General features: G+C 37.9%; 1 protein-coding gene and 1 long non-coding RNA gene across 2 annotated transcripts in view; one reads left to right on the forward strand and one right to left on the reverse strand.

Annotated features, from left to right (window-relative positions):
• Nucleotides 1–2,074: 2,074 nt before the first annotated feature.
• LOC140227485 (uncharacterized) overlaps nt 2,075–26,271 on the forward strand; it is a 45,449-nt gene continuing 21,252 nt past the window's right edge. The window contains exon 1 of the long non-coding RNA XR_011901051.1: nt 2,075–2,331. This is a non-coding gene — a long non-coding RNA (uncharacterized lncRNA). The remainder of the gene's footprint in view (nt 2,332–26,271) is intronic.
• LOC140227091 (uncharacterized) lies at nt 6,143–7,432 on the reverse strand. The gene is made up of 3 exons (XM_072307521.1): nt 7,093–7,432; nt 6,551–6,675; nt 6,143–6,307 (listed from the first exon to the last, which is right to left on the reverse strand). Exons 1-3 carry the CDS (start codon nt 7,430–7,432, stop codon nt 6,143–6,145), a joined length of 630 nt encoding a protein of 209 aa, XP_072163622.1.

Raw genomic sequence — 26,271 nt, forward strand, 5'->3', positions numbered from 1 at the left:
TAAGGGGGGCCGGGATATTGTGGACAGAATGAAGTATGAGTTGGTGATACGTTTAGCATTAATTGTGACGTCATAGGCGGGCTTGTGAAGCAGAAAATTGGGTACCGGCCTGTGGGGGCGCTATAAAGGTGTGCTTCTAATTTCGAGTTCCGAAACTTTCGTTGCCGAGAGATGCAACTGATTTAGCTCAGATTTCGTTACAAGCCCAATGATGTAAGTGGAAATGAGTATGATTATAAGAAGTTTGAGGTTTCATTTATTCTTTAGCCATTTGGCTTTATGAATGACGAAGTATAAATGTGGCCGTGCACCTCAAAACGAACATGAAGTCGCACACACTGATTTTGCATGAGGACTGAAAATAAAGTGAAATGGGTCAACCTAGCCGAACTTGACTTTTTCATATTTTCTGAAAGAACGGGTCTTCTTTTACATTATGCTAAAATTTGGTATCATAAAACGGGCAGGAAAGTGTGTTTTGTTAGCAGTTTATCTCGAACATTTTTGGTAGATTAGTGTGTTTAGGTGTGTCTTTAGAATCCCTTTTTCATTTCTGAAAAACCTTGTCCACACTCTTCACTTTCAACTGTAATAACTCTTAAAAAGATAGTGCTACTGCTTTAAAAGTTGGCATTAATTATGGACAGAATGTGTTAATGAGGCATGCTTAATTTCAGTTTAATCTGATAATCCCTTCATCGCTGTTACTCTGGTGGTTTACTTCCTGTTTTTTGTCCCATTCATCGCACAGCCAGCACGGTTTGGTAAAGATTAAGCGCTTGAATAGACACTGTACTTCAGAACCTCTTATCTCAGTTCTCACTTTTCCTGAGTTTGTGGGGTTTTTTTCCCCAATATTTAGATAGGTTAGGAGAGTCCATTTGATTCGAGATATACATAATTTTAAAGCTTAAAGTCTGCTCTTTCAGAATATGGTCTTAACTAAAAATTCATGTCTGGCGAATTTTTGTTTGTTTTGTGGTGCAGGGTCACAAATGATATAAATGAGGCAACAAAATACAGTGTAGTGTGTGAATGAGTTGCCCATGTGGAGTGGTTGAATAGGTGAAAGTACACAGTCGAAGTGCACGTTGCATAGCATATACGTAATGCGTTATGTACACATTATAACGTAGTGATGATGCACGATGAATAAGTCCCGATGGGCTCTGTATAATCTGGGCATTTACAGATCTACGTTAGATATACAGCAGATGATTAATTTAGTGTATGAAGAGTACTGTAGTTTAATTGAGGTAATTATGGAAGAGATAAGGCCTATGTAAGATGTATAACAAGGGGCAGGTTAGTAAAAGGTACAGTGTGGTGTTACTATGTGTAAGAAGGCATGTCAACGTCATGCAAGGACAGTGTCAATGATAAATGCAACTGTATTTTATTGCAGGTAGACAGTGCCCTTGCACCTGTATTATGCTAGTCAACATCAAAGAGAGTTCACTCATCACACTTTGGGTCATACAGGCAACTTATAAGACACTACATTTAGGTGATATTTGGTGCAAAACATTTATTGATGGCAAGTAGCCTTATGCAAAGGCACATTACTGTATGCCAATAAGTCTGCCCCCCCCCCCCCCCCACGGAAAAAAGCAGTAACTGACATTTTTATGAATGTTTACTTTTTTGCAAAAATGAATAGTTTACCCAATGCTCTCCAATGTTAATAGGTCAGTTTTGCAAAAAGAAAAATGAAAGTGACCAAAAATACAATTTTTCACTTTTGCAAAAAGCAGTAACTGCATCCAGTTGATTCAACTTTGCAAGTTTCCCCACGGAAAAAAAGCAGTAACTAACAAAGCCCACGGAAGAAAGCAGTAACTAACAATTTAGTCTTTATCATTCAGTTTCTGTATAGTCCTTCCTGTATATTTTTTCCCTAATACCATTTATTTTTTCTACTAATTTTTTTTAAAACAATGTAAACAGCAGTTTCTCCCATAATTTAGGAGAGTAGATATAAAAAGATTGTTTCACCAGTAATTTGACTCTGCCCGCAGGGAATCATATGACAAGTTGTAGAAAAAGCTTCTTTCTGGAGACTAGCAAACCTGGCAGACTCAGCGCGCTCAGAGTGCAGAATACGCGTGCAGCAGCTGCATGCGCATAAATTCTGCAGCATAAACATTGCATCACATCACAGTCATCACTTGCATGCACAGTATTGCAGGTCTGGTACAGTCTGAGTGATCATGCCAGTGCTAACCATGCTGTCACACAGTTTCTGCGGTCCAGGCATGCCTGTAAATCTATCATGAATTGCAGAGGAAAAGTCATGGTAGCCATGGCTTTGGCCAGAACCAGAAAATCTAGGTGAGCTGAAAATATATTGAAGGGAGATGAGCACTAGTAGTATTAATGCACTAACGTTAGTCTAATGTTAGATGTAGGCCCTAAAGTTTAAAATAGGTCTACCAGATCTAAAGTTACAGAGTAGATCTAGATTCTAATCTATTGTTAACTGTTTAGTGTTAGACAAAATGTCAGTAGGCCTAATCTAACGTAATAGATCTAGGTCTAGCACTAACATTGGGCATAGATCTGTAGTCTAGCTTAAGTGTAACGTCAGAGTTCGACTAGGATCTAAGACGAAGAGACTTGACTTTATTGTCTAGTCCAGGGTATGTGTCAGGGGCCAGGCCGGGCACTCCAAAGTTCAATTAGGGTATATAGGTGTCTACCTTATTTTTACACAGAATGCCATTCAATCGACAAGACCTAGTCTAGGTCTAGCAATAGGTCCTAGATCTTATAGATCTAGACTAACCAGAAAGTAGAAGAACTTTATAACCTGGTGTTGGTAACAATTCTCCTCCTATGGTCATGTGACATGTGCAGTTACTGCTTTTTTCCATGGGGAAAACAGCAGACTCCTGGCCGTCTGCAGTTACTGCTTTTTTCCGTGGGGAAACTACCCAGAATCAAGGGTGAGCCACCGCAGTAACTGCATTTTCCTAAATAACAGTTAAAAAATAACGGAAACATCATTTTTTCCTAGGTATTGTTAGACAACTAGGTATGGTGCATAATCATACCACAACATTATTTTTGAATGTTTCTGTGTTTTTAAAGAATCTGCAAAAAACACAAAATCGCATTTATCTCAGCTCAGCAGTTATGCAGTTACTGCTTTCTTCCGTGGGGGGGGGGGGGGGGGGGGCAGAAGTCAGAATGATTACTCCTTTGGTTCATGTAGTGTAAGAGTTGATGATGTTTCATATTGAATTGCAGATTGAACCTGCTGCCATGCACGGTATCTTTTCGTGGGTGTCGCCCTTTGTGGTTCTTGACGTCATCGATGGTGTCTGATGGTCATACGTAACAATATGCTTTGACAAAAGAGAGCATCAATAATCGGGACTAGCGCTCTGAATCCTAGAAATATTTGCTCCTACTGCAATTCGCTCTCTCTTTCAATGTGATGGCAACAATGAATTTGTGTACCTTGAATTGGAGCAGCGAATCAAAATGCAGTGTAAAACTCACAATTTTAACAGCAAATAGTTTAAAAGCACGCTGGAACACGCTTTAACGGAGTACTTTAATTGAAAGATCAAAATATCCTTTATCAAAAGATAGAAAATTAACATGCGGAAATCTGAGCATAATTATGAAATTATGGGAGAAGATCGAAGTTTCATGATGTTTTAAAAAGATCATGTACATAGTACCACCATGACGGTATGCAACATTGTATTCAAGGTGTCGATCAACACCATATGTGACCGTGCACCTCAAAACGAACATAAAGTCGCACACACTGATTTTGCGCGAGGACTGAAAATAAGTGAAATGGGTCAACCTAGCCGAACTTGACTTTTTCATATTTTCTGAAAGAACGGGTCTTCTTTTACATTATGCTAAAATTTGGTATCATAAAACGGGCAGGAAAGAGTGTTTTTTAGCAGTTTATCTCGAACATTTTTGGTAGAATAGTGTGATTAGGTGTGTCTTTAGAATCCCTTTTTCATTTCTGAAAAACCTTGTCCACACTCTTCACTTTCAACTCATAACTTTTAAAAAGATAGTGCTACTGCTTTGGAAATTGGCATTATTTATGGACAGAATGTGTTAATGAGTCATTTTTAATTTTAGTTTAATCTGATAATCCCTTCATTGTTGTTACGCTGGTGGTTTACTTCCTGTTTTTTGTCCCATTCATCGCACAGCCAGCACGGTTTGGTAAAGATTAAGCGCTTGAATAGACACTGTACTTCAGAGCCTCTTTTCTCAGTTCCCACTTTTCCTGAGTTTGTGCTTTCCGTCCAATCATATTTAGATAGGTTAGGAGAGTCCGTTTGATTTGAATGATACATCATTTTAAAGCTTAAAGTCTGCTCTTTCATAATATGGTCTTAACTAAACATTCATGTCTGGCGACTTTTTGTTTGTTTTGAGGTGCAGGGTCACATATAGGTCTTTCTTTGAGACTAGTTATGGGCACAATATTGCACCTTAGCAAGAATGAACCACAAACAGGAAGATATGTCTTTGTAATGTCAATTACGTTTCGACATCCCAACCACTAAGAGATAGGTTAGGTGAATGTTAAAGACACGGGGATACACGAATAGAAATTGCGCAAAAAAAAAAATGAAATAAAACGAACACCATTCGAATAGGCATGCCTGGGCAGTAATCTTTGATAAAGAATTCTATTGGAAGATTCCTATCAGTTTGATTTGTCAGAATCATGAGGAAAGTGAAAAAATAAAACCGGCTATCCAGGGTACATTTTAAACACTTTCACATGAAACAGCTCTGATTTACATTCTTGCACAATAATATTTCTGTTCAGAATGGCTTTTGCGTTATATATTTTTATCTTAAAGTAGGATTTCATTTAATAGATAAACAAGCAAAATATAGCCAAAATTATGTTAACGTCCAAAATGAACCTTCAGATTGCTCAGCGAGACGAGATCGAATCCCGATCAGCGAAGGCACAAATCCACCTGTGGAATTGTTTTGTACAGCAATAGAAATCTGACGACTATTTGAATAATTACAGCCAGTTGGAACTTCATCTGTTAAACCTCCTGGGTTATGCGTACAATGTGATTGATCAATACCAGACAAGCAATCAGGTATTCTACGTTAGTTTTTTTTTTTTTTTTTTTTTCGTAGACCATTTTCATCATGGATTCAACTTAATTTGAAAATTTACTTTCGATGAATGATTATAGAATATGAAAGAAAATTAAGTTTCCTGATATAAAAAAAAAAATATATATATATATATATGTTCATAATACCTGGACAAGGATATGTATTATTGCATTTAAGTGTCGAGCAACACCATAGGAGGTCTTTGTTTGAGACTAGTGTGGGGCGCAATATTGCACCGTCAATGACCGTGGCAAGATCGACCCCCAAATGAACCCGATAAGAAGCAAAGTTCCACCATTTCCGCAAATCGTGTAGGTTGCACCCATTTCCGGGAGCTCGAACCCTTCTAGCTCCCTTATTGAACTTTTTTTTTTTTAGTGTGCAGCGTTATATCACCTTCACACTTTACTGTTAAATTCGAGGATTTTCATATAGTTGACTAGGTGGACACACAATTAATACACTGTGACAGACTATGTTCTTTCCACCAGGGCTAGTTACAGAGGTTGTTGAGTTTTTTTTTCTCTCTCTCTCTCTCTTCTTTTTTTTTTTTTCATTCTGCTGTGGCAAAGGTCAGCCAATGCATGGAACATATAAAGATATTTGAAACTGAGTCTACTCCTTCAGTCTTATTGAGAGAAACAGAAGAGGAAACGAAGTTTCTTACCTTCCTCAGCATCAAAGTACAGCATACAATCATTAAAGGATTATGAATACCCTTTGATAATTATAATAGTGTGAATACCTGTAATCATGATTGTGCAAGGGTAGTTTACTACAGCTTTCGGCACTGTGACTATAGCCAACTAAGAGAGAGGGGTATGTACATAATGAATCGTTTTGGACATTGAAACACTTCACAAAAGCAACCATTGTCTTCGCTCTGCTTAAATGTAAACGCACGACATTACTTTAATTATCTTCGGAGGGTGCTCAACTTTCATGACTTGCTCAGATATTATTAAAACAAATAAAAAACAAACACAATCTTGTGTACATGAAGAGCGCTGTCAGTCTATACACCCCATCTCATACTTACGCGTAGTGGGGACATGTCCTTTAATCGTCTGCAACTACTAATATCAAGCTTGAAGTCCGACCATTGTACGGAGTACCACTTTCTGCTCTCATCTTTACTGATCGTAGTTGTCTGCACAGTGGGTGGTGATTCTTCTGAAACAGACAACAGAATAGAGATTTTATTGTAAAGCGCGAGATGTTTGCATTTGTTAGAGGGTCTGTCCAAAAATTATTATGCAAACATGCCATATCAGAAGTGGTTGTTTATAATGTCGATTGTATCAATACGATCATTCAAAGGGCCAAGAATGTTACAAACGTCCTAGTTTATTTGATTTCACCGTCTTTACGACGAAAAAATCAAACAATCAAATAATCAAACATGGAAACATGAAACGACACCTTCTTGCGGTACGTAGTCCTGATCGCGTTTTTGCCGAAACCTTCCAACAAGGAAAACCAAGATTATTACAGCAGGTGGTATACCAATGACAAGTCCGATGATGAGACCGAAATTATCACGTTTTCCTGAAATTTGATAAAGACACAGCAAAATCGCGTTATTCAGTCATTACAAGAGTGAGAAGGCGTAAAATAGTATCTCGATAATTTTACAGCATCACCACATTTTGCATAGTGCCTGAAAACATAGTTGACTGTAATTGTAAAACTGTTCTACACAAAAGTACATGTTACTGGCCCTTGCCTTTACTAAACGAAATTCATTTACGATTTTGAACGTGTGTTTGTTATAATATAATAGACTTAAATTATATGATTGTGTGGTCAGGGAATTATAATACTCAAAACTGCCCACACCCCCGTGACAAATCAGATGTAAAACATTTGTTTATATTTCCATAACAAAATTTATAGTAGTGACGCCAGAAGCTATGTTATGACTCTTTGATATTGAGAAACACAAAATGGACAATTTTTACAAACCTGACATAGGCAAAAGAGTGATTTCTGCGGTCGACGTTCCATTGACCGCGTCACCGGTAGCTATGCACAGGAAGGTTTGCTCTGTCCCGTGATTGGCTGAAACATTGATTTTCTCGAACCTCGCATATGTGTCGTCAGAGAGTGTTGTCTGTAGCGAAGCCACGGATTGTAGTCTATCTCCAGACTCATCGGTCCAAATCATAGAAATGTCAGGCTTGAATCCACTCACGACACACGTAATTGCAATGGAAGTAGCGTTGGAGGGAGTTTGGTACATACATCGGTTTTGACTGGACTGACTCTTATTGACGCATTCCTCGATTATATGGCTTGATGCCATCGCTAGGGAAACGAGAAATTCATAACAGACACACAGTTTATTGAACAATTATATGAAGAGTTTGTTTGCAAAAACCGATAAGTCCATATTTGAAGACGTTGAAGTACGGTCTCTGCCATGAAGTACAAAATAATACCTTTTAAATGATATATTGGTCACTACATATAAAGGTACATTTTTGAAATTATGGTCAAAAGAAGCAAAAATTTTCTCATTATTCTCTTTGTTTTTCTTGACCTTTAATCGCAAATATCTCCATTTGACAAATATGGACTTATCGGTTTTTGCAAACAAACTCTTCATATACATATATATTTTATTCATATTACATTGTCTGATATATTTCTTACCAAGTAAATATTTCAGGCAGTTTCCAAATCTGTTTCGTGGAAAGACAGTTATACCGGGTGTCCCCCAAAAAAAGCGGAACGGTAGATTTTCAGTACCTTGCGGTCTAAAAGTTATATATCTTTTGACATCATTAGAAAAAGCATCTTCCGCAAAAGACTATGATACCAAAATAATTCAATTTAGTTCAGTACTTTTTATTGTACGCCAATTTCTGAAAATGCAGTCATTGTCAAATTTCGCCGGATTTTTGCGACTTATGAGATAATAATTTGAGTGCGACACGCGATCCATACGGTGAATATTGTGTAAGCTCGGTGATCCATGTCAACAAAAGATACAGCTTTCACATTGGGCACGGGCCAGGAAAAACAGAGTGTGTGTGTGTGTGTGTGTGTGCGCGCGCGCGCGCGCTCCCAATATGAAAGCGTTATCCTTTGTTGACATGGATCAGCGAGCTTACACGATTCACCGTATGGAACGGGTGTCGCACCCAAATCATTATCTCATAAGTCGCGAAAAATTGAAAATGACTGCATTTGCAGAAATTGACGTAGAATAAAAAGTGCTCGACCAAATTTAATGATTTTGGTGTCATAGTCTTCTGCGGAAGATGCTCTTTCTAATGATGTCAAAAAATATATCACTTTTAGAACGCAAGGTAATGAAAATCCACGGTTCCGCTTTTTTTTTTTTTTTTGGGGGGGGGGACACCCGGTATAACTGCGTTATGGTTTGGTATTTTACAAATACGGCTAGAATGTGAAAAAAAACAACCTATTTACATTTATGTAGTAATCCATATTTCATGTCTTGACCTTCTAAGCTACTTAGCTTTCATGCTTGCAAAATTCCATTGCTGTTTCTGCCATCTTCTTAAAAGAGTTATGACTATGAAGTTTCCGTCTTATATTGGCTTTAAGTATCTCGTGATATTGGTCAATGAAGGCTCTATGCACGTTTCAACTGTGATGTTGTATTTCATAGTATACGTAGGCTGCAACACTCTCGTGTATACTGAGTATACAGGCGTAACATCTCAAACAATATCATAACTCATCAGTGGCGGATCCACAGGCGCACGCCCCCGTTAATTTTCGTAAAAAACAAAGAAAATAAAAAGGAAAAACTGAAATGAAACCCGGAAGAGGCACCAGAAATATTAGTCACGCCCCCCCCCCCCCTTTACAGAATTCCTGGATCCGCCCCTGCTCATAACTCTTGCCAAGGAAAACTATTGCACGGTGGCACTGATAGCTTTTGTGAGCAAACACATTCCTCCTTTGCAGACCTGAGGATATTGAATCAGAATTGAACTTATAAACAATAGTAATAACATTAAAATTGTTGAAATTTATCACCTGCCAGAAACAACGAAGTAGCTTAACACTTTCATTTATTTCATTCATTTATTTTTTCAACTCCAATAGAACTTGTAAATACATTTTTTCACACATAAAACATAAGTACATATGTGACCCGCTACAACAAAATGATCCTAAAGTCGGGAGAGGTCGATTATTTTAAAATTGCATGACACAATTCCCTAATCTTTCTGCTTGAAATTAATATATATCACACATTTTATGAAAATAATCGGCTGCGGAGATATCGATGTTTAAAAGAGATCATGTCGAGACGTCTGGGAACTTCACGCTTCGGTTAGCGCAAGCAGCAAACTGACCAATGACATGACTCTGGTCGTTGTTAGGGGCGGAGCCTATCTGTGGCGCTCAATCCAAATGTTCGAACCAGTTTCTGCTCCGTTGAAACGCCAAAAAACATGGCCCAGAAAAATGCTATTTTTTGGTCTTTCCTTTCATCATTTTGCTTCAAAATTTCGACAGACAATAGAAGACATGTCAGACTCTAATAATATGTCAAATTTAGAAAATCGTAAGTTTTGACCAATTTTGATGCTCTGACTTCAAACTCGATTTTCACGGCTTCGACCGTGCGCGACTTTAGGACCATTTTGTTGTAGCGGGTCACATATATGTGTCAACAATGACAAAATATGAAAAATTATATCTATGAAAAAAAAAATGATAAGGTGGAAAAAAAAAACACAAACCATTTTGAAGTGTAGAAAATGCAGGAGATGGGGGAGGAATGCTGAAGAAGCAATGCTTGTAGGGTGCATTCCCCCCGAACATAGTAAAACACATATACATAAGATATCTTTGATCTTTTACTTTTGTACACCAAATTCAATTTACAAAAAGAATTACACAAATTACGAATAAGAACCTAACTAGCCCTTCTAGACACTAGAAACTAGACACTCAGACAAATCTTAACACTACGTCGCTGTCATGCAGTAAAGAGAACGAGAAATAATAGGCAGAGAGATGATGAAGAAGAAGAGATAATATGGTTGGAGAATAGAAGAAAGAAAGAACTATATCGATTGAGAAGACAAAAAGTGAAGAGTGAACGGAACCGCTAAGCCATACGAATAATATGAAAGACAAAATGAATATTCCAGCAATTCTGCAATCTGTAACAGGGAGCAGTACAATTTCTGGCATATGCATTCATTTTACGGACAAGTAAAATGGACATCCTGCAACCATTACTATTTACTTCTTTAGTTGTCTCTTCCACTGACTGTTGCTTTGATTTCATCAAATTCGTTCATAAGTTAATGCAAACCAATTATAAAAAACCATATCCTCCACATCATGATGATACAAAAAATCACTTACAGTTAACCTTCAAATGGACAGAATTTTCTATATTATCGAAATTCTTCAGAAGCACGCGACAAACGTAATGGCCCTCATCTGCAATCTTCAAGTCGGTGATGGAAAGGCTGAAATTCTTGTCAAATTCGAATCCCTCCTCCAAGCTCTCAAAAGTCCCATTGCTAAATTCAGCCTTGGGAGCCGGCTGATAAAAGATGCTCTCCTTGACCCAGGCCACATCTTCAGGCTCCCCTTGGAAGTGGCATGGCAGTCGGATGTCTTCTCCTTTCCATCCCTGAACGGTGGAGACAGTGTTGACCACTGAAACGAAACGATGGAGATTTTGAGTATTATTAAGTGTCTTAATCTCCTCACGCGAGTTCTATTGTTTCTTGAATAGAGAAGCTACAAAATGAAGAATCTGAAGTTATTGCCATGAAATTTATACCAAATTCAGTGAAGTGGCCAGTTACTGGTTTAGCGATATTTCAGTTCAATTCAGTTTATTTTTTTTTCGTATTTCACAATAGAATAACGTACAGTCAGACCATTAAGTTATGTTACTCCCGCACGCACTGCGCACGGGGCTGCTTCGTGCGGCTGCGTGCGGTTTCGCACGGGTGCGTGCGGCTCCGTGCCATTTCGTACGGCCTCGTGCGGGTGCGTGCGCTTCTGTACGCCCCCGTGCGACCCCGTGCGACCTCGTGCGCCTTCGTGCGGCTTCGTGCCAGTCAGTGCGCCTCCGTGCGGCTGCGTGCCACCGTCGAGTGCGGACCATCTGGCACGGTACCGTGCGAGATGTTGGCACGGTACCGTGCGTGGTGTTGGCACGCTACCGTGCGAGTCCGTGCGAATCCAGCATCCTGCTAGTCCCGATACGGGACTCTTATCTTTTTTTTTCACTCTCTCATACGCCCTCATTGGCGGTAGCGCGAAGTCTTCTCGATCGCGACAGTCCACGCATCGCGTGAGTCCACTAATTGCTGCCCCCGAAAAAAAAAGAAAAGAAAAATGATCTACACTTGGTCTCTCCTTATACTACACGCCCTCAACGACGGTATTTCCGTGTGCAATATTGCTAATACCATACACACCATAATAGTACACACCGTATACGAAGGCAGTCCAGGCAGTGGACTAGCATCCTGCGTGCGAATCCATTGGAGGCCGTGCGTGCATGCATTGTAAATAATAATATCCCCTTTGAAAGTGTGTGCTCATGACTATGTGTGCACCTGCGTGTCCATGTCTGTGGATCCGCGCCCATGCCTGTGTGCCTGCAAGCGATCGCGAGAAGACGATACGATGTACACACTGTACAATGTTCAATGAAAGCCCTCATAAGTGTGTGCAACTGCGTATTACATGTAAACACTCATGCCTGTCCAAAATGGACGATTTCCTACATTGCAGAGATCACTGCCAATCTTTCTAAGAATTTGGAGTACCATCACCGTGTGTACATGTATGTCTCCTTGCAAAGAAATTGGAAAAAAATGTGTGGTTGTATGTGTGTCTTTATCACTCGATAACTTGAACAGTGTAGAAATAATTATGGTAATAATGACAATTAACAACAACAACAACAACAGAGAAAAGCTATTGTATTATTACATTAAGGGAACCATTTGTTGATGATGATGATGATGATGTTGATGATGACTCAAAAGGTAGTAATAAATGTACATTGTAGATGTTCCATATTGTTGTCCCCGCGGAACGAGTTCGAGCAGGGGACTATGAAACGGGCTCCGTACGTGTGTGTGTCCGTCCGTGTGTCCGTCCGTGTGTGCGTCCGTGTGTGATCAAAATGATCAAAATGCTACTCCTTCGCCATTTCTAACCCGATTTTGATTCTGTTTGCTTTATAATTATGATAGCACTACATGGGAGCTTTGAAACTTCTATACAGAATTTCAATTATGACCTTTGACCTTGACCTTTGACCTATATTGTACATTTTGCTTCAAAATGCTACTCCTTCGCCATTTCTAACCCGATTTCGATTCCGTTTGCTTTATATGATGGCACTAGGTGAGGGCTTCAAAACTTCTACACAGAATTTTGACCTTTGACTTCTTTGACCTTTGACCTTGATTTTTGACCTATATTGTACATTTTGCTACAAAATGCTACTCCTTCGCCATTTGTAACCCGATTTCAATTCCGTTTGCTTTAAGTGATGGCACTAGGTGAGGGATTCAAAACTTCTACACAGAATTTTGACCTTTGACTTCTTTGACCTTTGACCTTGATTTTTTACCTATATTGTACATTTTGCTACAAAATGCTACTCCTCTGCCATTTGTAACCCGATTTCAATTCCCTTTGCTTTAAGTGATGGCACTAGGTGAGGGCTTCAAAACTTCTACACAGAATTTTGACCTTTCACTTCTTTGACCTTTGACCTTCATCTTTTTACCTATATTGTACATTTTGCTACTAAATGCTACTTCCGGCGGGGACATATATTACGCACCGCGTAATTTCTACTTTTCCTTGTTACATTATCAGTATGGTGTTGTTACTATTAGTATTTTTACTATTTTTGCCTCCCGTTCCTTCCGCAATTCTCTGAGTGCCTTTAATGCCCCCAAACGAGATTCTTTTCGCCCGTCGACAGAGAGGCACACAGGTTGGTAATCCAGCTGTGTGAAGGCAGTCAAGCGGTTCATTGTGTCCCCCTTTCTACGGTCAACTACATGTGCCCGTGAACAATGGAAATATCGATCGGGTGCGAGGTATGAACAGAGCGTGCGCTGATGAGCTCTCAGAATCGTTTGTTCTACACAAAACCAGGTACCTGAAAGAGGTGACTGGGGTCAGCGAACCCGCATTTCTAACTGATCTCAGCCTTGATCATTTTATGTACATGTTCGTACGAGTTTACAGCAGAACAAGCAAAAAACTAAATCAGGAAAAGGTACATAATACTGTAAAACCCCTTTTTTTAAACAGCAGGAGAACAAATCCTGATAGAATAAACTCGGATCTTTTTATCAAACCCACTCTTCTGAGCATTCTAACACAAAGAAAAATGAATTTAGGCCACTGAAGCAGGCACCCTTGTCTTCATTTTGGGAACCCGTATATCAGTTGCTCCCACGGGAGCGGATTAAAAAAAAACACACACACACAAACACATTCTTTGTCCTTTCTGATATTCCCCCAAAGCCTTGAAATATATGTAGAGCTTACACATTGTCGTAAGCAGGAGATAAAAAAAAAAAAAAAAAACATCGTCGCTGCAGGATAGGTCGGTATATTAACCCTTTCAGTGCCAATAAGTCAAATGTACACAAATGCCACACACAAACCTATGGAGAGGAAATCAATGTGGCATTCAGAGGGTTTACAGTTTCCGTCTCGATTGGTTTGTAATCTTGGAAAAATACTGACAACTACTAGATTGCTAGAAGAGAGCGAAGTCATATGTGTGGCGCTCCGTCGGAATGAGTCAAAAGTCGCAAAAAATGGAATCGTAGTTATGCCTAAAAAAATGTGAATTCTACAGACTCTAAGCTTTACACTGATATGTAATACAACTCATTTCGACATCCCTACAGATCATAAAAACGAATATTAACTACGCTTATGATGTCAGTCCATTTTCTAAATAACGGAGAAAATCGCTCTCAAAGTTCAGGTTATGTTCAAGCTCACAACCTGTTTCTTTCACGGGACGAAACAATACAACAGTCCTGCTTAGCGACGGCGTTTACGCTCCATCGCACGCACAACCGTATAAGGCGATAGCTTGGGTGTGTAAGATAATTAACCAATCGCAGGACAGATCTATCATTAACGATTCTGACCAATACGGTAGTCCTAATGTAAACTTCGGTGCGTTTGTGTCCGTGCCGCTGCCGCCGCATGAATGAGTCGGTACGCGTTGTGTGTCGGCTGCGGTGTAGTTTGCCGCAAGTTTTTAACTCGCAAACAATAGGAAACAGTAGAAAGAAAAAAGGCAGGCAATGCGTATTACGAAAAGCATCTATAGCGAGAGCGTTGATCGCTTCCATTCTCCTCCCATGTTGTTGTCAATGGAAACTATAGAGGATGCGTTTAGCAAGTACCAATACCTAAATCGAACCTGAGAACCTATTGTAGGCGGGCACACAATGCGTCCTACGAGAAGCGTCTTTTAGCGAGGGCGTTGATCGCTTCCATTCTCCTCCCATGTAGTTGTTGTCAATGGAAACTAAAGAGGATGCGTTTAGCAAGTTTCAATACCTAGATAGAACCTGAGAACCCATTGTAGGCGGGGGTTCAAAATGAAGTTAATTAACGATAGTCGTCTTTTGAAATCGTATTCTTTGCGTGTACTAAAAACCCTCAAATTACGCACATGGTCGTAATGTTGCAGAACATAAAAAAGACTGCTTTCGCGTCTGTTCTGCTGCAGCTGTATACCTCCGTAACATTCTGAATTCCCGCCATTTTAGGCACATTTCCTTTATAGGCGTTGCGTCCACAGTAATTATCGCTTATCAAGCTTGCCAATGCTGCACATACTATACGTATCAGAAGCAAAGGTTGATGTAGGCCTGACAGCTTCACGTTGGGTTTATAATTATGACTGTATCATGAATATACTTCTTATTCTCGGTCACTTTTGTAATACCATAGCATATAAAGAAGCGTTAACTTGTAGCTTAAGCTTATTTGTTTTCCCTCACATTTACAGTTACAATCTTTCTGCATTTGTGAAGTTGAGTATAGATAATTATACTGACATATATTCTGAATTAATACTTTACGGAGGCCTTACTCATTTCGTTTTGTATTCACAAACCTTGCTAAAATAAATGATTGCTTGATTACTTTCGCTAAAGGAAACACCGGAAAGGGAACCGCATTTAATGTGTGTGTGTTTGTTTGTTGTTTTTTTAACGAACCTAAGCTAATAGCGAACCATATTTCATTGTGTGATTAACGAACCTTCAGAATAATCAATTGAATCCCCCCCCCCCTAAAAAAAAACCCACACAAACAAACAAACAAACAAACATTTCAATGTCATGCGTTGTCAATAGTGATAAAAGGCCCGTTTTTATTTAGTATTGTGTCTCAGTACTCCTGTGTTTATTTTTAAGGATGTGCCTCTCCTTATGATTGCTATTGATGTTCAGCTATTTCTTTCCCGCTAGCTTGAAAAGGAAGCAGCTAAAATTCAGGCAAGGAGACGAGTTTGTTTTTTTTTTTTTCCATGAGATACAATCATTAAGACACACAGTACGTTTTATTCCCGAAAGTTGTGTGATTGCTTATGCGCTGAAGAATTGTGCCCATTTAGTATCAGGCACTATACAAAACGGTTGAAATCTGCTAAAAGTCGAACTTTTCATTTCCATTTCAGGCGGGGATAGACTAGAAATTAGTTTGTCTATACTGACAGGAGACACTAGTTTTCCAGTACATACTCCGCATTTAAACAGTCGCCATATTTTCACGGTCAGAATCAGATACACACGTGATATTATCATAAAAATGAAAATACAAAACAACTAAACACGACTTATTTTGTACAAATATTATGAACTTCAATCAATTATATACCTACCTGTAATAGTCCGCATAAAAAACAAGCACGCCAAACAAATAACTTGATAGAATTAATAGAACACTCAGCGATATCATGCATGGCAGATCAAATCTAGTTCAATTGGTGAGAAAGCAAAATGACGTTTCTCTTCCAATTTATGAATACAGAATTACACTATTGAAGCGGATTGTCTCTGTTGCGAACGATCGCCATATAAAGCATTTTTAGTCTTCTGAGCAAATCCGAATCCCTTTATACTTTAATTTTTGCTTGATAATGTAATAACACTGGTTATAACTTTAAAAAGGACTCGCAAATTCAAAGTTGCAAACAGTATACTATAACATTACATTGAACACGGTGTATTTCAAAAAACATTTTGAATGCGTTGTCTGTTAGCATGTTAATGGAATCAATCTGCCTTTTATTTTCCGTACGTAAAGCGCACAGAAACGGAACCAAATGTTACCAAATACAGTGGAATCCATTGTACGGGTTGGTTTTATCATTAGAAGTATATCCCACTCCTTTTTACTTTTATTTGCTTGAAGCAGTAGTCAAACCATGTGTCATTATCGTAGCGACATCACTTAGGAATTAGAATGTATGAAGATAATAGTTACTCATTTATTTCACGCTATTATTATAGCATTTATATTTTCCAACTGTTATTGACAGTATTATGGTACTGTATGGTTACGATTACGGATGTTGGTTATGAATTCAAAAGACTGGTTCATTAATCGAACTATGAAGGTAGCTGTTTTGAAAGTAGTTTGGTACAAGTTCGAAACGCAAACGAAATCATCGTCATAGGGGGAAGTGATAGCTCTAGAAAACTTGTTTAGGCCAATAAAGATTGCCGTATGCAATCCTTGTGAAAGTTTTGACTATGGCCATCTTTTGAGTATTTTGAGAAATTATATAAAGAATTATTTGTTTGGATTATGCCAAGAATTAGTTTGAACTATGAGAATAAAAATGCGTGGTTACCTCAACAATGTCGTAGTTCGATTAGACATGATGGGTAAAGTGAATTCATGACTTGTTGATTAATCTTTGCTGATTGATGATAATTTCTGTATTAAAAACCATCAGATAAGTCTCGTAGATGATACCTCTGTAATCGTAGTCAAAATTCTTTTGAGCGATGAGACGAAAACCAACAAACAAAATGCCATGTATCATCGCTCGAGTTTCCAACATTTGGCGTCACCCGACCAACAATAAGTGACGAATCAAATGGAACATCATATTGTGGGAAAGCGGACTGTGTTACGATTTTTAAATGTTGCGAGCAATTCTTAAATAAAAAAGAGAGAGAAAATGAGGCAAAGTTCAAGAAATTAGAAAAAGCACGTAAATGCAGGCGATCATGTTTAATAGTCAAAGTAAGAGATTACAATCGGCCATGCGGATGTATATGATTGCCTTATTTACATGTCTGATTTCTATAAACTATGTTATATTTAAATTTAAGTTCCCTTCCCTCCTTGATAAAAGTTGTGTTGGGTTTTCGCTAAAGGCATTTATTAGGACACGCTGTAAAAACGACAACAAATGACTACTATACATCACGAGATGATCTATACATGAACCACAATAATTATGTACGTTCTGATATAATGCAACTGCTTGTTTGTTTATTTGTTTGTTTGCTTGTTTGTTTTGAATTACCATGGTCTTTGTCGGGGGAAAGATGAAGAAAAATAGTAGAGTGTATCACTCTCAAATCCGAATGATTGCGATAAGCATGTATTCCCGCCCTTTCTATACAGGTAAACGATTCATACTTGGTATGCTATTATAAAAGCCTTGTGTCACGCAGAAGAACTGATTCCGCGATCACTTTTAACCTTTCATAAAATTCACGTTTTAAGATAACGATAGCTTGTAGGAGATAAAGTAAGTTAGCGTCCCTGGCTGTGGTTCTGAACACAAAAGGGGACTGAAAAAATCTTTTACAAATTAGCAGACGTAATGACGATCCTCCAACACTGTCGCTCCATTACGTCACTAATTCTGCTATCAATGGCGGAAAAAAAATACTGGTTGCGTGATTATCCACCCCTTGATAGCAGGAAGTTTACCTTTCATTGTTCAAGGCTTCGTTGATGCGGGGTTTACTCGGTCGGATACAAGGCGTGAACAGTGTCGTCCGAGTCCTTTCATTCGGAATTCCTCAGAATACACAATTCAATAGGCAATTAGCGCTGCTACTTCGCAAAGCTGTTAGCCAAATTCTTTGCAGACTTGACCTCTCACATGTCAGCTACACGTAAGACACGACAAACAGTTATCATTACACACATTCTGATTTTAGAAAAATGAAGAAACACACTTTTGAGTAGTGACACAGCTTTCTGTCACTTTCTCAAATAGGTCCTACTTCTAAAAAATACACAAATGACAAGAGTCAGAATATCCTCCAAAGGGAACACGAGCTACTTGGGCATTGATAATGTTTGTCGTCCGATTTCTCTCCATGCCGTCGCGGCCCAAACCATCATAAGAAAATAGGGCAATAAGTTTTATTAATCGGGGAAATAAAATTACGCATTACATACATTTGGCTTTAATTATCATACGAATTGTCGAATTTATAAAGACGAGAATAATTGACAACTTAGGCCATGCTATATCTCCAAAGATGAACTTTAAACAGCAAGTCACATACCAGGGAACGAAAGCTATAATTATTTGAATGAATTCATTAATGAGGCCAATAAAAGTTGTAAAAGTACACACACACATAGAGAGGTTTCAAGTTCGATATGTGATCATGAATTAGCTCATTGATAAAGTATCATATATTTTGCTTGATCATTTGTTGGAATTAATTTTTTTTTTTTCAGCGCCATTTGTGCGTCACATCAATTACCACTTCATGAAATGTGGTGCATGTATCAAACGCAACTCGCTAGTCATGCAATGGATAGCCTTGGTCAGCTCACTGTTATTACGTAATTAAGCCTTCGCCGCCGCCGACGCCGCCGCACGCACCATGCTTTGTTTTGACTTCAAAGGGGTCAAGAGCAATGCTTCATTAGCATACGCCCTAGCAACGGAGGCGGAGTTTCACTCGGGCAAGAACAATAGGTGCGAAACGCAACGCAAAGGCGAGCATTCGAAAAAAATGAAACCGAAAAAAAATTGTCGCCGAAAAACTTTGATTTGGGACACTTGTCTTCATTTTTACACTCTGAAATTTTCTGTACAAATAGATAAAACGTCAAGGAATCAAAATCCGTCATAAAAAAATTTCGACCCGAGCAGTTAGTGCTTCCCCTTCATTTTCGGCTCATTACGGGAAAAGTCCCCGTGCGACTTATGACTCATTTTGTCGGAGCGCCACACATATGTGGATTTAAAACGTTTCTTGTGATGGCTATGCACCAACATGCCCCCTTGATAATGATCGATTAACCCGCGAGTATCGTAAAAACAAACAAACGAACAAATACCTCGGGAAAATCCGATTTGTGACTGGTTCACCATAACATTCGCGCCTATCGCATGCATGTGTATTTGCGTAATTGTTGGATGTTGACTGGATATTGGTAAGCTGGCTTAGTGCATTGTGGGAATGTGGGTAAATAAACATCCATCATGGCGGTTGGAACGATTTGCCGATCGATGCATTGAATAGTGTTATGTATGGTGTGGTTTTGTTTTCAGCCTAGTTTGGCACTTTCTGATGATGAAGCACAATCATGTCATATTTATACTTCTTTGTCATACAACTTGTACCTCGCATCCGATGTATCGGATTATTATCAACCATGCATTGTTCCATTGCGCTGACGGGGGAACTAATGCATGAAGAACAATCTCGGGAGATTGTTACGATAATCAAAACTGTTTTGGGCTATCGGCATCTGAAAAACATTATTCTAGCTCTGGACTTGACTCCGCCACTAATTAATATAACGTAACCCTCACTAAAAGAACGCATTGTGCCACACATAAAAGGCGGATTACACCTCTGAAAGCCATCATCCGCGACCAGGCTTCTAGAAATGTCTTTTGTATGGATACAGTACTGAGGTCATACTCCAGCCAAATGTTTTGATAAAATCATTAGTCTACTTGAAATAAGAATCAAGGAACGAACTGACCCCCCCCCTTGTTTTTTTTTTTTTTTTTTTTTTTTTTTTTTTTTTTTTTTTTGAGTGAACGCTCCCTACATCCCCTTACCGACAAGAAGGCTACGACCACATTTGCAAGTGCGCTGTTAGCTGTTGTGCTTGAAGCAAAACACAGGCATTATACATATGTATGTGTGTGTTTTTATATATATTTACATACATAGATTAATAAATATAAATATACATTTATACATACATATATGTGTGTATATATATACATATATATTTATATACATAGATTAATAAATATAAATATACATATATATATATATATATCTATCTATATCTATATATATATATATATATATATATATATACATATACATAAATGTATATAGATATTGATTGAATCGTTTCTTTACTCAAGAAAATGTTTTACATTACATCACCGGTCTAGTTATCTCAAGGTTTCTTTGAAAATGCTGCAAGCATCAAAATATCAAACATCGTAATTTCTTTGCAACTGATTGACAAATTGCCCTACATCGACGTAAATAAGCACTGAATTGATCAGTGTTTTAGTAGTAGCCATGATAGAAATCATGGGCGTACATACTCGAGCAGGATTCGAACCTATGACCTCCTGATCACCGGACAGGCGTCATCTCCACTAGACCACCGAGCTTTCGCCCGACAGCAAGTGTTGGTTCTAATCCTGATAGCATGCAGCGGGTACTGCTTTGTTATTTAAATTCATGAAATTCTTCCGTCGAGATGTTTTCATTGCAACTGATTGACAAATTGCCCTACATCGACGTAAATAAGCACTGAATTGATCAGTGTTTTAGTAGTAGCCATGATAAAAATCATGGGCGTACATACTCGAGCAGGATTCGAACCTACGACCTCCTGATCACCGGACAGGCGTCATCTCCACTAGACCACCGAGCTTTCGCCCGACAGCAAGTGTTGGTTCTAATCCTTATAGCATGCAGCGGGTACTGCTTTGTTATTTAAATTCATGAAATTCTTCCGTCGATGTAGGGCAATTTGTCAATCAGTTGCAATGAAAACATCTCGACGGAAGAATGTCATGAATTTAAATAACAAAGCAGTACCCGCTGCATGCTATAAGGATTAGAACCAACACTTGCTGTCGGGCGAAAGCTCGGTGGTCTAGTGGAGATGACGCCTGTCCGGTGATCAGGAGGTCGTAGGTTCGAATCCTGCTCGAGTATGTACGCCCATGATTTTTATCATGGCTACTACTAAAACACTGATCAATTCAGTGCTTATTTACGTCGATGTAGGGCAATTTGTCAATCAGTTGCAATGAAAACATCTCGACGGAAGAATTTCATGAATTTAAATCGTAATTTCTATATACAATTTCCCGTGAATGCTAAGCGTATGAGAGAAAGAGATAGAAAAGAACAAAAAACTTCTGCCATATGTCTTGTTTCTCGCTTAATTGCAGCGTATGTCATTGTCGAAGTATAAATGCTATGATAATGTTGGTAACAACCACATGAGAACTTGCACATTCGATTCCCAACCACCATTAAATCATTAGGGTCCGTAAAAAAGGTTACATAATACATACGAAGCACCTCATTATAATGTATTCGATGGACCGGTGCAGAAAAAACTGGCTGTCTGTAATGGGCCTTTGAACATCTCTATTATGCTCATAATCCCCGACTTTTCAGATGGCGGCTACGAGCGCGTCCAGGGATGTTTTTGTATCAACATTCTGATTATTCATGGAGGTACAATGTAACTTGTCCTGATACTCTGGCCACCTGGTCTATTCAAAGTATTCTTGCGTAATACACGCGCGTAATTATGTTAGGCTGTGTTTCACCATGATGAAAAATATAGGACCCCATAGTAGCAATATCGGCTCTTGCGTTGTATGAATGCTATACAGGGATCCTCCATTTGGTTCGTTGGCCAAGTAGTTTCTTTTAACGATCTTATAAGCAGGCTGTCATTCATAAGTATGACAGAAAAAACAACAACTTCAAGCAACATCGAAGTTGAGTTTCTCGAACTAATCTTCCATTTGAGTTGGTTTCTCGGTTTTGTTTCAACAATTTTTATAATGTTGACAAAAGCCTGATGGAATGTTCAATATTCAAATAAATCATTGCACCTTTCTCGCAATCTTTGACAACTAATGATGACTAAACCTGTGAAATCCACGATTTACCTATTTATTTATTTATTTTTTCATTTTTTTATTTTTTGGTATAATAGAGACGTTTTCTTTTTGAATTTATCCATCATGACTGCCTCCATATTTCGACCGTATAAAATTATATGACTTAGGTTTCCATGGGATCAAAAAAGGAGATCAACGAGCGCATTTTCGTAGGTTTCCTGTCGGGTTTAATGTTGCAAAGTTTATGTGCAATCACGATTCACTTACAACCCTATACCGCAATGTCGGGATGAGATATTGTTCACTACACATCAAGTGAGATTAAATCTTACACAGTGATATGATATTTTATATGATAAAAGTCATCAGCAAACGGGATAGATTATTGTTTTGTCTATGTGTGTGTGTGTGTGTGTGCGTGTGTGTGCGTGTGTGAGAGAGAGAGAGAGAGACATGAGAAAGGGAGGAGAATATATATTCACTTACAACTATATAATTTTATAAAAACACATGTTCAAGTCAGTTGACGGAACATTTATAAGCTCTTCCGGTCTGCGTATGAAACATCGGAGTCTATGCGATAAGAAGAAAGATTGAGAGATAGAGAGAGAAAAATAAAATAGGCTGGTCTTCTATATTTTGTTCGATGAATGATAATCTGAACACACTTTTGCAAACGAAATGAAATATTATACACGGCTAGGTTTGCCTATAATCTGTGTTATGGTGATATCTTATTAGATTATACATAATAATACGGGTAAAGTATCTTGTATAAGTGATCGCCACCATCGAAGAGGATATTCAATCTAGACGACTAATTGAAGATGATGAGAATGAAGAAGACATAGTGGATAGCTGGAAAAGAAAGTAATGTGATGCAATAAGATAAAATGAAGGAGCACGAATCGAGGCAAATGTATTACAAAAGAAGAGAAAATGGCATATTCGAGTGTTCAAAATGGTTTAACATTATGCGAAGATTTCATAGTCATTTTTTTCTGTGTTTGTGTGTGTGTACGTTTGTTTTCTAATTTTACAGTTATGTAATTCAAACTCGTCGACAAAATAAAATTAAAAAAAAGATAGCGCCATGAATATGTTCATAATTCAATATCAGTTTCCTCTCACTATATCCTATCACTTCAAAAAACGTATTCAAATTAGAATGTCCATAGACAATTCAAATTCGTCTCCATGTGAGAGAGCGTCTTTTCAAACAGGGTCGCAGGTGACCATTCCCGAATTCGACGCAGAAGTTAATTCAATTTAGCAAAAAAAAAAAAAAAAAAAAAGGCTGGCCATCGCGTATACTTCAGCAGCTGTAGAAGAAGCCGACATGATCATAGAAGTATGACAAGCACAAGCCACACAGGCTTGAATGCCTAAAATTATTACATCACTTGAGAAAATAAGGAAAAGACAATATTTTTGTTGAAATAAACAACATTTCTCCTGGCATTCTTCAATCTCTCATAACAGACGGCTAATTTTGCTGAATTGTTCTTCTCTTATGTCATGAGTGTAAATCAATATTTGTTTTATTGTTTATACAGTACCAGTCATCCCCCGATAAAAGACAAGAAAGAAATGAAGAACTAATCTCATTCAATAAGCATAATGTATAAAGGAAATGAGCATTTGCTGCAATCGTTTATGAATATGAAAATGCTGCAATGTGCATGAGTTCGCGAAGTCTAATGGAATGAAAAAATGTAGTCCTACCTAAATGCAGATCTATGCTTATATATATATATATGAAGAGTTTGTTTGCAAAAACCGATAAGTCCATATTGGCCAAATGGAGATATTTGCGATTAAAGGTCGAGAAAAATAAAGAGAATAATAAGGAAATTTTTGCTTCATTTGACCATAACTTCAAAAATATACCTTTATATGTAGTGACCAATATATCATTTAAAAGGTGTTATTTTGTACTTTATGACAGAGATCCTACTTCAACATCTTCAAAAATGGACTTATCGGTTTTTGCAAACAAACCCTTCATATGTTATATATATATATATATATATATATATATATATATATATATATATTATATATGTTACACTGGCACGATAAGTGAATAAACCACTTCAATAGCAGCATGAAAACATTTGATTACATCGATACACATGAGATGAGACAAGAACACTTCATACTTTTATTGCCCGAAATACCTTGCTCCTAAACAAAGTGTTCAATTGAAGCGATGGGTTATCGCAGGTCCATCTCTCGCAAAATTGAATCACCCTTCGCAAATTTGGAGCGCTTTCTATACGAAGGCAAATGCATTCTATGGACCGGTGCAGAAAAAAGAGACCGTCTGTAATCGGCCTTTGAACTTCTCTATTATGCTCATAATCCCCGACTTTTCTACGAGCGTGTCCAGGAATGTCTTTGTATCAACATCCTGTCTATTCAATGAGGTACAATGTAACCTGATACTCTGGCCACCTGGTCTATTCAAAGTATTCTTGCGTAAAACATTCGCATATGTTAGGCTGTGTTTCACCATGATGAATATATAGGACCCCATAAAGGCAATATCCATCGGCTCTTGCGTTGCATGAATGTTATACAGAATATCCTCTATTTGGTTTGTTGGCCAAGTAGATTATTTGAACGATCTTTAAATGACATAATCAGACTGTCATTCATAAGTATGAGAGAAAGGAAAAAAAAAAAACTTCAACCAGCATCGAAGTTGAGTTTCGCAAACCAATCTTTCATTTGAGTTTATTTCTCGGTTTTGTTTCAGCAATTATCCCTTTCATAATGTTGACAAGAGCCTGATGGGATTTTCAATATTCAAATAAATCATTGCATCTTTCTTGCTTTCTTTGACAACTTATGATAACTAAATCTGAAAAATCCATGCTATTGCGGTACCTGCCATCCACACAGAAGTTTCTTTTTTTTTTGTATAAGAAGTTTGCTTTCTGGAATTATCAATTATGTCTGCCTACAGATATGACTTAGGGTTTCCATGGGATAAATAAAAGAGATCAACGAGCACATTTGTGATTCAACAGTAGGGGGTTAAAGGGGAAGGCTAGTAACTGATCAGTGGGAATCAGTGGAAATGCTGGGAGATGATTGTTCCAATCCTTATGGGATTCATTCAAGAGTTCATTGTATATCTATTGTTGTGTGAAAATGATTTGCTTCAGAATGGTCTCATATTCAAGTAATGTGCAGATTAATGCTCCGTCACTGACCAGGGACGCTAACCTGGAAGCATTAAACTGCACATTACTTGAATATGAGACCATTCTGAAGCAAATCATTTTCACACAACAATAGATATACAATGAACTCTTGAATGAATCCCATAAGGATTGAAACAATCATCTCCCAGCATTTCCACTGATTCCCACTGATCAGTTACTAGCCTTCCCCTTTAAATGCTGCCAATTTTATGTACAATGTTATAATTGACTTAAAACTCTACTGCCAAGAAGTATTGCTCATTACGAATCACATGAAATAAGATTTCACATAGTGACAAGACAGAAGTTATTTGTTATAATATAATTATGAATAAAACTCATCACTAACCGGAAAGACTATTGTTTTGTGGAATTTGTATATTTGATAGAACATTTATGAGGTCTTCCGGTCTTCAGGCGAAATACTGGAATCTATGCGATGAGAAGAAAGATTGAAAGGGAGAGAAAGAGAGAGGGAGAAAAATAGGCTGGTCTTCTAAATGTTGTTTGATGAATGTATATACATTATATATACATATATATATATATATATATATATATATATATATATATTATATTACATATATATATATTTTATATATATATATATATATATATATATATATATATATATATATATATTATATAATACAGGCAAAGCATCATCGAGAAGTGATTTCACTAATGATACTATTCAATCAAAGAATTGGATAACTGGAAAGAGAGGGAGTATGGCAAGCCTTTTTTACATTTAAAGTGAATTTCTGATATCACAAATTCCATTTTGTGATATCA

Source organism: Diadema setosum, chromosome 4, assembly GCF_964275005.1.
Source record: "Diadema setosum chromosome 4, eeDiaSeto1, whole genome shotgun sequence".
Classification (NCBI taxonomy): Eukaryota; Metazoa; Echinodermata; class Echinoidea; order Diadematoida; family Diadematidae; genus Diadema; species Diadema setosum.

Excerpts from the sequence above, each read along its gene's own strand:
- LOC140227091 (XM_072307521.1), bottom strand. The coding sequence starts at position 7,432 with ATGGCATCAAGCCATATAATCGAGGAATGCGTCAATAAGAGTCAGTCC. Across the intron at positions 6,676-7,092 it reads CACTCTTTTGCCTATGTCAG|GAAAACGTGATAATTTCGGT; the intron begins GTTTGTAAAAAT and ends ATCAAATTTCAG. Across the intron at positions 6,308-6,550 it reads AGGACTACGTACCGCAAGAA|GTTTCAGAAGAATCACCACC; the intron begins GGTGTCGTTTCA and ends ATTCTGTTGTCT.